The sequence below is a fragment of the Polyodon spathula genome, chromosome 5, assembly GCF_017654505.1.
Source record: "Polyodon spathula isolate WHYD16114869_AA chromosome 5, ASM1765450v1, whole genome shotgun sequence".
Lineage (NCBI taxonomy): Eukaryota > Metazoa > Chordata > Actinopteri > Acipenseriformes > Polyodontidae > Polyodon > Polyodon spathula.
The window spans coordinates 59,651,807-59,664,120 of record NC_054538.1 but is presented as its reverse complement, the minus strand read 5'-3'; the positions used below and the strand labels follow the sequence as shown (position 1 = coordinate 59,664,120).

The 12,314-nt window shown below is 38.2% G+C and overlaps 1 protein-coding gene across 1 annotated transcript in view; it reads left to right on the top strand.

Annotated features, from left to right (window-relative positions):
- The window catches only part of kif16ba (kinesin family member 16Ba), a 149,405-nt gene that overhangs the window by 99,864 nt on the left and 37,227 nt on the right, over positions 1-12,314 (top strand). Inside the window, exon 22 of the mRNA XM_041250878.1 lies at positions 3,030-3,080. Within this exon, the coding sequence (XP_041106812.1) occupies positions 3,030-3,080 (51 nt within the window). The remainder of the gene's footprint in view (positions 1-3,029; positions 3,081-12,314) is intronic.

Sequence of the window (12,314 nt, the reverse complement as noted above, 5' to 3'; positions counted from 1 at the left end):
TCTAGCACCACCCCAACTCTACCCAGCCCAGCTTACTTACATCAGCCATCCATTCCTTTTCATTTATGTTAGCTTCACCTCTTTTGAGGTTCACAATTTGGCTCTTTCCTACTCAACGTGAGCCAGTTGCTACTTCTCTCTGCCTCCTCGGATAGCCTTCAGTGTATGCCGCAATTCCTGTCCAGGGAATCAAATATTTCTGAGAAGCCAGGTCATGGAGTGCTCGACCACCCACCTCAACTGTTTAAACCCAGACTCTGCACCCCTGCTGCTCCACCTCAGAGGCTAACTCAGCATACCAGTTTCTTCCTCTTATATACCTCATCCACAGAATCCTCCCAGACACTTGGCTCCACCAGGAGAACAAGACGTGCTGAGGCTGACCATAGGACAATGTCAGATCAAAGGGTAGTGGTACGTGTAGATGATATCCCTGAACTTATCCAGCTTCCTTTCTACTTTTCCCCTTAACTTCTCCAACAAAAATCAATAAGGTTCCTTTCTCTCCTAGTCTGGTTCATATGACTAGGCTCACCAGGATAATTAGTTTCGTCACTAGCTGTACCTATTGAAACTACTCTTGTCTACAACAGTGGTGCTGATATCCTGCAAACTGGTGTGCTTTCTGTTGCTGGATTTCACTCCTGTGACTTCACTGGTCAAGTACTGATCAATGTAAGGCCCCTGACCCTTCTCTTCAGACCCTAATGTTGGCACCTTGGTCTGGCCACAGGTACAAACCTGCAGTGACACATCCTGTCCCAGAGCTCTCACTGCAGATCTTGAGCTGCACAATTGGGTTGTCTGTTGTATAGTGGTATTTGTTCTCATGTCCATTTCCCTTCTGAAGTCATTAACCTCATTATCCAAACAAGTCCTCCTTACTCAGGAGCCTCAAGGGTGTCTCCAGGGGAGGTCCCCCCCCACCCCCCACCCCCTCTTCAAGGGGGAATGGAATGGAAAGTAATATAAATGCTGCACACATTCTTAAATTAACCAAGTATTAAATAAATGCTGCACACATCTTAACCTATATACAGTACATTAACTTAAAGCAAGTCTGACTGCTGACACCTCCTGGCATGTCCGTTTCTAGATCGGTGACTTTTATATAGGGGAAGGGGAGTCAAATATCACAGACAAGAGGAAGTGGGGTGCAGTCCAAAAAGTTTGAGAACCACTGCCCTAGAAGATACGCCAAACTGTACGATAGAGCAGCATTGGCACTTCCAGTCCTTACAAACTTTACTTTAGCTTATTTCACTGCATTTCATGGTCTAAAAATAGATATTTCAAGCTCTTTCACGATTGTAAATTTAATATTTATTAAAACAGAAAAAACAGCCCTGTCATGTTCAAAGTGTCTAATTTGCTTGAGTTATTATACAACAAATGTTCCTAAATATTGGAATGCTTATTGGTGAAATAAATTGTGGAGCTCAATGTGTTGTGTTCATTATTTACCAGAAGCAAATTAAACAGTCTGTCTGGTTCTGAAATGCCGTGTAACAGGTAGCTTGTCAATAAGGCAAACTTTTGTTTCCCACTATGACCCAAGCGCTCCGTCTCTAGATGGAATTCTATCAAAATGGCCTCTCCCGGGTTCATTCCTATGATTCATGTAGAGATGCCAAAAAAACACCGGAGGGGGTGGGTGGGGGGCAGGCACATAGTTAATCACTTGTGACCTTTTTAGTATATTTTTTTTCCTGTTGAACTGTAACTTGACTGAGACCGTAGGCACCTAACGCATAGAGCACAGGTGAGGCAAACTATATATTTTGTCAATTCCTTTTCTACAAAGTCAAGTTCAGAGTTGCTTCTATAAGTGGTTCAGAATGACTGAGAATACATCTGAGAGCATGTACAGCCCCATTATCATTTTTTGGGCCTAGAAATGTCCGTCTGAATTTCTCATTGCGTCATATTTATTTACATCGTAAATAAATGTTGGATTTGTTTGGATTTTACTTTGAAGTCAGAAAACACTGAAAGTGAAGTTTTTATGATTGTTCGTGTTTGCGGCATCTTTGTTTTCCAGTATATTTTATAATTAATTTTCTGTTATGTCACAAAATCAATGTCCAGATACGGCTTTGTCCAGCATTTTGCTTTGTTGTATGTGGCGAGGAGGACACTCAGCATGATGATGTAATTGGGTCAGAATCTATTACTTTCCCTAAATGTTACTAGAAAATGTCATGACAACTGGATAAACAGTTCTCAATATGTATGTACAAATGTAAGTGTGTCATACAGCTGTACGAACAAACGGACACCCCCACCTCTCCCCAGATCTGATATATTCAATAATGTATGCTAAAAAATATCAATAGTATGTTTAATGGCAGCCACTCCTTTTTCAGGGATGGATAATGTAAAGGAGTAACAATAGAAAAACACAATATACAAAGCCTTCTTTTGCTGAACCCCTCTTATAATTATGTGAAAGCTTGAATTCAGCTTATCCTCTGTGATCAGACCAGCATAAAATATTTATTAAAAAAAAAAAAAAAAAAAAAGCAGCAGCAAACTGACACTTAAAATGAAGCTTTCCTAAATACGGAGCTTTACATGTGCATCTACCTTGGGATATGAAGGTGATGAAAAAATTATTTTTTCAATATATATATTTTTTCCTTGCCTCCTAGTATAAGAAATGTTAGTGAAGTGAATTGCAAATTCAGCTTTTAGTGTATAGGCGTTGATGGAAAGATAAGACCCTGTCAGAAAAAAAATTGATTTAATTTCCCTGTTACTTGCTTGGGAATGAGTTTGTGCAAAACAGCCATTGTTCATGTTGTTCCCATTGTTCTTTTTAACAAGCTGCGTGAGTTTTTGAGACTGCATTTTATTAGGCAGACAATCATACCTATTAAGCTCCAGAAATCACAGTGATAGAAGTTGTTGACTGATTTGCAAGCCACCTTTGATCATGGCTTTCATTTACAGTCACCTTTTAGAAGAAGAAGAAAAGATGTATAAAGAAAAAAGGTAAAATCTGTTGAATATTTCTTATTCCGTTTCAGGAAGATGACAAGACATATAATGGTAGTGACCCACGTAAATTGAAATACGAGGTAAGGTTGTTGTTTTTTTCTTTTAAATTAAAAAACAAATGGCTATTAATTTTTAATTTTAATTAATATATCTATATTAATATTAATTATATATATATGTATATATCATATATATATATTATACTATATATCTATATATATGTGTGTATTATACATGTGTGTTATTACTGTGCAACACTTTTTTTACGCACAGCAAAAGTTTTAGGCAGGTGTGAAAAAAATGCTGTAAAGTAAGAATGCTTTCAAAAATAGATATGTTAATAGATTATATTTATCAATTAACTAAATGCAAAGTGAGTGAACAGAAGAAAAATCTACATCAAATCAATATTTGGTGTGACCACCCTTTGCCTTCAAAACAGCATCAATTCTTCTAGGTACACTTGCACACAGTTTTATAAGGAACTCGGCAGGTAGGTTGGCCCAAACATCTTGGAGAACTAACCACAGTTCTTCTGTGGATTTAGGCAGCCTCAGTTGCTTCTGTCTCTTCTTGTAATCCCAGACAGACTCGAAGATGTTGAGATCAGGGCTCTGTGGGGGCCATACCATCACTTTCAGGACTTCTTGTTCTTCTTTACGCTGAAGATAGTTCTTAATGACTTTTGCTGTATGTTTGGTGTCGTTCTCATGCTGCAGAATAAATTTGGGGCCAATCAGATGCCTCCCTGATGGTATTGAATGATGAATAAGTATCTGCCTGTACTTCTCAGCATTGAGGAGACCATTAATTCTGACCAAATCCCCAACTCCATTTGCAGAAATGCAGCCCCAAACTTGCAAGGAACCTCCACCATGCTTTATTGTTGCCTGCAGACACTCATTCGTGTACCGCTCTCCAGCCCTTCGACGAACAAGCTGCCTTCTGCTACAGCGAAATATTTCAAATTTTGACTCATCAGTCCAGAGCACCTGCTGCCATTTTTCTGCACCCCAGTTCCTGTGTTTTCGTGCATAGTTGAGTCGCTTGGCCTTGTTTTCACGTCGGAGGTATAGCTTTTTGGCTGCAAGTCTTCCACGAAGGCCACTTCTGACCAGACTTCTCCAGACAGTAGATGGGCGTACCAGGGTGCCACTGTTTTCTGCCAATTCTGAGCTGATGGCATTGCTGGACATCTTCCGATTGCGAAGGGAAGTAAGCATGATGTGTCTTTCATCTGCTGCAGTAAGTTTCCTTGGCCGACGACTACGTCTGTGGTCCTCAACATTGCCCGTTTCTTTGTGCTTCTTCAAAAGAGCTTGGACAGCACATCTGGAAACCCCTGTCAGCCTTGAAATTTCTGCCTGGGAGAGACCTTGCTGATGCAGCATAACTACCTTGTGTCTTGTTGCTGTGCTCAGTCTTGCCATGGTGTATGACTTTTGACAGTAAACTGTCTTCAGCAACCTCACCTTGTTAGCTGAGTTTGACTGTTCCTCACCCAGTTTTATTCCTCCTACACAGCTGTTTCTGTTTCAGTTATTGATTGTGTTTCAACCTATGTATTGAATTGATGATCATTAGCACCTGTTTGGTATAATTGTTTAATCATACACTTGACTATATGCCTACAAAATCCCTGACTTTGTGAAAGTGTACCTATAAGAAATGATGCTGTTTTGAAGGCAGAGGGTGGTCACACCAACTATGGATTTGATTTAGATTTTTCTTCTGTTCACTCACTTTGCATTTAGCTAATTGGTAAATATATTCTATTAATATGTCTGTTTTTGAAAGCATTCGTACTTTACAGCATTTTTTCACACCTGCCTAAAACTTTTGCACAGTACTGTGTGTTGTGTGTGTGTGTGTGTGTGTGTGTGTCTATATATATATATATATATATAAAAATAATCCAATGCAATCCTACTTTGATTTGAATCCTTATTGGTTTGGTGTGGTGGTCTTTGTGTGTTTCTTCTAATTTCAAAGCAGTATCCCATTTTTCTAAGCCTAGCAGCTGCACAGAAAAAAAAAAATTCTGTAATGACTCAATGGTGTAAACCTGTTTTGCTTTAGTGCACTTGGGGGCTAATTTTCATCTCGTAGTTGCACCAGCTATATGCCAGGACTTGAAATATACTAACTTGGGCTTGAATTTTTTTGTTTTTATTTTTATTTTTTTTCTATTATTATTTGGCAAAACTCTTATTTTTTGTTATTCAAAATAAACAACACTCAAATGCATGAATTTTCAGTCTCTATAATAAATTGCATGTATGTTTTATCAACACATACACAAACATTAACTGCGTTGAAGTGTCCATATTTAGAATTCAGGCAATTTAGATAGAACTCTGGATGCATTTTGAATCCGAGAACTGTGCAAAGTATTTTGTTTTACGGCCTATTAGGTCCCTTGTTTCTATCACACTGTAATGTTGGGGTCCGGATTTGGTGAAGAAATAAATATAATAATTTATTATCAGGAAATCCTGATGGAGGGTTGATTTTGTCATTCTCAAATCTCAGAAGTCTTGACTGAGCAAGAGCTGGAGAGACATAATTAATTTTGCAAATCTAAATGTTAACCTAACTTTTAAAATAATTACTAGTCCTGAATTTATTGGTCCTAAACAATAACACAAATAATTTTACAACACTATAGAGTGTTTCATTATTTAGTTATTATTTCCCAGCCCACCCCAGTCACAAGTCTCTCGAACAAATGTATTCTATTATAGGTAGATCCACAAACATTTCCAATTGGTCACTAGTAATGTCTTTACACAATGCCTGCCTTCTGAAAAAACGTTTTCTTTATGTAGAAACAATAGTGAATGATTGCCATTATTAAAAAAACATATTGCTGAAACCCAAGTTTTTATGGGTTTAAAAAAAGAAAAATTCTAGATAGGTCTTCAGGGGCGTTTTTTCGGTTATTATCAGTTAAAACTAAAAACTTCAAGCCTTAAATATACATTAGCTAAGGCAATGCATGGTTCTGACCTGCTAACACTGTGTTAGCTTTGGATAAACCTGGTTATTTTCCAGTTACTGCCAGAAGGTGTTGCTGTAAGACATACAATTCTTTTTGTTTTTTTTTCTAATAATCTATCTCAGATCTTCAGTATTAAAGGTTCAATGTGGGTAAGTTTAAAATGTATTTAGTTTGCGCTTAAGCCATATGAAAAACATCTATACAAAAGTAATTCCAATTGTAGCGTCAAGAAGGAACAAACAATGGACTACATTTTTTAAGGCTGGGTTGGAAAAATACCAAGAAAAATGGATACTGTAACGGCTTCTTCATTGGATATGACAATCAGTAACTTTACTTTTCTCTCTTCAAATTATTTTCTTCTAATTAACATTTTTTTTATGTTTTTCTGATAGTTTAAATGAGAATACATGAAACATTTTAAAACAATAAGCTGATGAAGATTAACAGGCTGACATATATTGTTCTTAAGCCAAAGACACCCCTCTTTTTACACAGACAAATGAGAGTCCCAAACCATGGCCTAACTTCCCACCTGTCCCTGAAGAGGAAGCTGCTTTTCTCAGTGCGTCTCCAAAAAGTAACAGATTTGAAGAACACCATAATGAAGAACACTGGCCAGTACATTGGGGGTATGATTATGTTACTGAAACGGACCAGAGTGCTAGAATTGGGAAGAATCAGACTATAAAAGAATGGAATTGGACATCTCATAAATCAATGTGCTATGAAATTCCATTGGAATTAAGTAAAGAGCTGAAGCAACATCAGAATGAAAATTATTTGAGAGGGAATCTGCAAAAGCCTTCACCAGTCTTAGTAGAAAGGCATGGTAATGAGAGCAAATTGTGTCACAAGAAAAAAAGACAAATGAGCAACAGCAGAGATCTCATGGTTGAAAGGGTGCACAGTTGCTCAGACGATGAACCTGAAGGGTCCTTGTTACACAATTTGACCAACCCACATTTTGGTAATCTGGAGACTGAGCTAGGAAACATCGATAGACATGGTCTCACTGAGACCAATATAATGTTTGAAGTCCCAGCGCAAGAGCACAGCCCATCACAGGAAATCCCGATGGAGGGTGGATTTTGTCATTCTCAAATCTCGGAAGTCTCGATTGAGCAAGAGCTAGAGAGACATAAGTGGAGCTCATCAGAGACAGAAAGTGCATCTTCACATCTCGGAGCTGAGCAAAACTATGGCCTTGGGTATTTTGTTAGCAAGCTGTCTTGCATTTATAAAGATGCTAGTCGTCATCTGCAAAACACTCAGAAGGTCATTAGACAGGTTAGAGAAGGAGACTACGAATACAGATGCAGCTGGTATGATCAGATGTATTCAGTAATAAAAGAATTGCCATTTGTGCAGAGGATACAGCTTGAAGTGACTTTAAAACCAGATCTCAAACAAACAAAAGCATGCTTCTCAGACTCAACCGCAATACATCTTTATGAGAGCAATGAGCCTGATAATATAATACCATCAGACAACATCACAAGGTACTTGTCTCAACGTCCTATGTGGCACACAGAACTGCTTGGATCACCAGCCACTTCTGTTGTTGCGTATAAAAGTGAATCTTTTGAGAATCTTCAAGTGCTATGCCAGAGGCTAGTACAATTTCCAGGGGATCTCCTTAAGCTTCAAACACTCCCTTTGCAAAAGTTCTTTGAGTGTCTGAGTTCTATTTTACCTTATGGTGCTGAGACTAAGAATCTGCTGCAAGGAGTTTATTGGCTTGCGGTGGCCAGTTGTAAACATCCTGTGCCACAACCTGGTTGTGTCCTTTTACTTGACTCTGTTCTGTATGCAGTAATATCTAACAGCAATCAACATAATGCTGGATGCATGTTAGCAATATTCCATGAGCTTCCTCTTGAGTCCGTTAAGGAAGTTCAGATTGGTTTTTCTGGGCAGAATGTTAGACTTCTTGGGTCTACTGAAGATAGTATATTGACCATCTTTACTTACAACAGACACCTTACTCAAGAATTATGTTGTGATTTGTTAAGGGTTTTGACTTGCAGCAGTGATGACACAGTCTACATGAACCATCTTCTTCTCAAGGGGGATCTGATGCAGCTCGCACTTGACTGGAAGTCTGAAATCACAGACTTCAATCTGGCCAGTGGAGTGCTGGTTTGCTGCAAATTCAAGAAAGTCCTTGCAGACCTAGTTTACATGCTCCATGGAAATATGGAGAAAAACAAACCGTCTCTGGGCGATGTTAATCTACTTCTGTACACTACTGTCGTGGCAGAAATTGTTTCCCACTCCTGTTGCACGTCTTTCAAATCTCTTGTTCTCACTGACACACACATTGGGCTTGTGCAGGAAGACAGCGTTTTTTATCCTATTCCAAGTGCAATATTTATCCTGCCAAAGAAAGCACAGTTTGATGTCATTCATCTGTTTTCCCGTGCTGATCTCAGGTGTGTGTTTGTTGCAGACAAGGATCATTTAACAAGACTTGAACTTGTTTTTGCCAAGCGAGGTAGGAACTGCTCGGAGTCGGAGCAAAGTCTCTGCAAACAGCTTCAGGACCAAAATAGAAACCACATGGTAATCTGTACTCCAAGTGATAATTTAAACTTGCAGTCAGAGGTCTGGAAATTAACTTTTGGCACTACAGAAGAGGCAGCTTTTCTGATTAATAATTTGTCAAGTGTTTGATTAAGTGTTCAGTGCAATAATACAAAAGACAAAAAAGCAGAAATTATGTGCCATGAAATGTTATTATTCTGCCATTTATTTTTAAAGATTAAAGACTATTTGTGACAAGTTCATACTTTGTTGGTTTAATGTGATTGTTTTAGTAATACATGTTTTTATGTATTTGTGTGTGTGTGTGTGTGTGTATGCATGTATATTGGCTGTGTTTTTTTTTCCTATTTAGTTAGGTAATCTTCTCCTTAATGGACAGTGTCTATAGAAAGTCTACACCCCCCTGAACTTTTTTTTTCACATTTTGTTGTGTCAGTGCCTCAGAGTTTCATACATTTAAATGAGGATTTGTTTTCTTGTGTACACATCATACTCCACACTGTTAAGGAGAAAAAAGTTTTTATTGAAAAAAAAAATAATATATATATTAAAAATACAAAACTGAAAGATCATAATTGGATAAGTCTCCACCCCCCTGAGTTAACCTCTTAAACCTCCAGCCTCCCACAGGCAATTTCCGCCTGGAGGGCTATGGCCTTAAATAAATCACATTATCTTCTAAAGTATAGACAGCACAGGCATGGTTCAGGGCTTGAATTCAAGGTAACCCCCTGATTTGATATAAGTCTTACTCAGTACCACACTGGAAGGAGATATCCAGAAAAAAAAAAACATGAAAAACAAGAAATGCTTTTCATTTGTTTATATTCTATCGTCATTTTTTCACCTTGTAGCACATGAAAAGAGACAGATTTTTTTTCCAGTGCTTCCTCAACATGTCTACTACACTGGATAAAAATTGATTGAATAAAGTGATAAAATTCTACATGAGTTTTTACAAAACTAGGCCCAAGGGTCCCCAAACCTCTCAAAAAATGAATAGTATGTAAATCTTTATGGCCATACACTAGTTTCTTGAGCAAGATCTAAAAGGGAGGTTACCTTCTGGCACCTCACATGCTATACATTGCCACATGAATTCGATTTTATAATCCTCTTTTTTACTTTTGTCCAATATTTCATTCAAAAGGTGGCCTTTTGGGGAGCTTTGGGGTGTCCGAAATGTGTCCATGATGAGTATGCATGACAAATACTCTCGGTTCATATGCCACAACTGTCAGGCACATTGCTCTCACATAACTGTGTGTTTGTGAAGGAGAATGTTGCTACTGGGATTTTTTTGTAGCTCTGAATTTCCAGTACCTGACTGTATTTTTGTTACTCACTTGCTTGAAAGTATGTAAATGTGAAGAAGCAAAATAATGAGGTTTTTTTTTCAAAATAAAGTGGTTACACTCATTCAAGCACGGCTGACATGTGAACATACGTTGATTATTGGATAAAGGCATCTGCTAAATGTCTACAATAATAATAATAATAATAATAATGGATTGCAGACACCTTTGCTGCTCTAAATCAGGCTGCCAGACTGAAAACACCTCAGTTCCTTTCATGTTTACTTTGATTGACATGTGGCAAACAAAGGAACAGAGTGAGAGATTGTTGGAGCAGGCAGACAGCTTATCTTGAAAGGCTAAGGAACCTACACTGTCTCTAGGTGAAATATAAAAATGTTTGCTAAACACTCCCATGCAATAATCTAAATCAATGATTATTGATGCATTAATGCATTTTAATTCCAGGCTCTAAGGCAACAAAAGGTGAAAATTTTGAAAGGGCGTGTAGACTATCTATAGGCACTGTATATACCCTCCCCTCATTATATCACCCCTCGCTATACTGCGGATTTGGATATGTCATAGTCCTGGAGTTGGTTCCCAGTTTTTACTGTCTAACTGCATATGCCTTAGCTGCAGTATACATAGGTACTTAGAATTACTGTTCGTTTTATTTCATACTGCACATCACAAACAGCAGTATACAAAACAAGTAAAAACAAAGCATTAATATGAGAAAATAATAAAGACGGCCAGGAAGCAACAATTACTTCTTGCAACTTGTATTGCATTGTAAAGATCAGGGAGCGTATACAGCAGCACAGCACAGATCAGACATGGTGTTGCTCTTTACTATGCAATAAAAATTATTTTAAATTTTTTATTTTTATGTGCCCCTTGAGAGTCAATGGTTGCATTTTCTAATAACATTTACAGTAAAAATGCATATTGAAAATTACGAATAATAATAATAATAATAATAATAATAATAATAATAGTAGTGTGGATCCATTATACTTACAAATCCTGAAGAGGCTCCAATCCATCCTCAAATGCTGCTTCACAGACGCTGAATCTGCGCTGTCCAACCCAGAAAGTCATTTTCGCCGTCACTTTCACTATTATCCATCTTCAAAAAGACTGAATCGACTTCTTTTGGGATGCTTTGGAACACTGCTCGCCATTTCGTTCGATTTTAGAAATTTTACAAATCAGAAAACGGTAAGAAACCTTGATCCTATATGCGTAACGTTGCGCTCTCGCTTGCAAATATGTGTCTTGTTTACGTACGCACATTGATTACTCTTCAATGGATTAGGCTACAAAGTCATTGTATGAATGGAAAACTTGTGACCTCCCCTACAACGTGATCACCGAAATCGGTGAAATGGCGAATTCGAAAAATTCCTTTGCTGTTTGATGGTAGGAAAACAATGTTTTTGATATTGGGTCAGGTTTTTTTTGCTGTTTTGCTTTTGTAATATTACAAATGATTTTTTAAATATAATGTGTAATTGCAATACCGATGTTCCGCCCACGGAGCAGGGGGGGCGTAAGAGGTTAATACTTGGTGGAAGCACCTCTGGCAGCAATTACAGCTGTGAGTGTTGGGATAGGTCTCTACCAACATTGCACATCTAGGTTTGGCAATATTTGACCATTCTTCTTTACAAAACTATTCAAGCTCTGTCAAGTTCCTTGGGGAGCATTGATGGACAGCAATCTTCAAGTCATGCCACACATTTTTGATTGGATTTAGGTGGGGGCTCTGACTGGGCAACTCAAGGACATTTACCTTTTCTTTCCTTAGCCACTCCAGTGTAGCTTTGGCTGTGTGCTTTGGGTCATCATGCTGAAAGGTGAACTTCCATCCCAGTTTCAGCTTTCTTGCAAAGTTGCCATTGGCCTTTTGGTAGCCTCTCTGATCAGTCTCGTCCTTGTTCAGTCATCCAGTTTGGAGGGACGACGTGATCTAGGCAGGGTCTTGGTGGTGCCATATGCTTTCCACTTCTTAATAATCGTCTTGACCGTGCTCCAAGGGATATTCAAGTCTTTTGATATTTTTTATACCCATCCCCTGATCTGTGCTGCAGAAAGCGCCTTGGTGCTCATGATTGAGTCTTTGCTTTGAAATGTGCAACCCAGGCAGAGTACTAACTGAGAAACGAAACTTCACACGTGGGTCAGTTCTCCCTTGTGATGTCCTGGAACTGCTGAATTTATCCTGAAATCATTTGACTCACTACAATTTAACACAGGTGGAGACCACTTAACGGTGTGTGATTTTGTAGGCGATTGGTTACACCTGAGCTAATTTAGGATTGTTATTATAAGGGGGGTGGACACTTATCTAACCAAGCTGTTTCAGTTTTTATTTTTAATAAATTTTCTACAAATTTCTAGAATATTTTTTTCACTTGGAAGTTGTGGGCTAAGATGTGTAGATAAATAAAAATATATATATATAT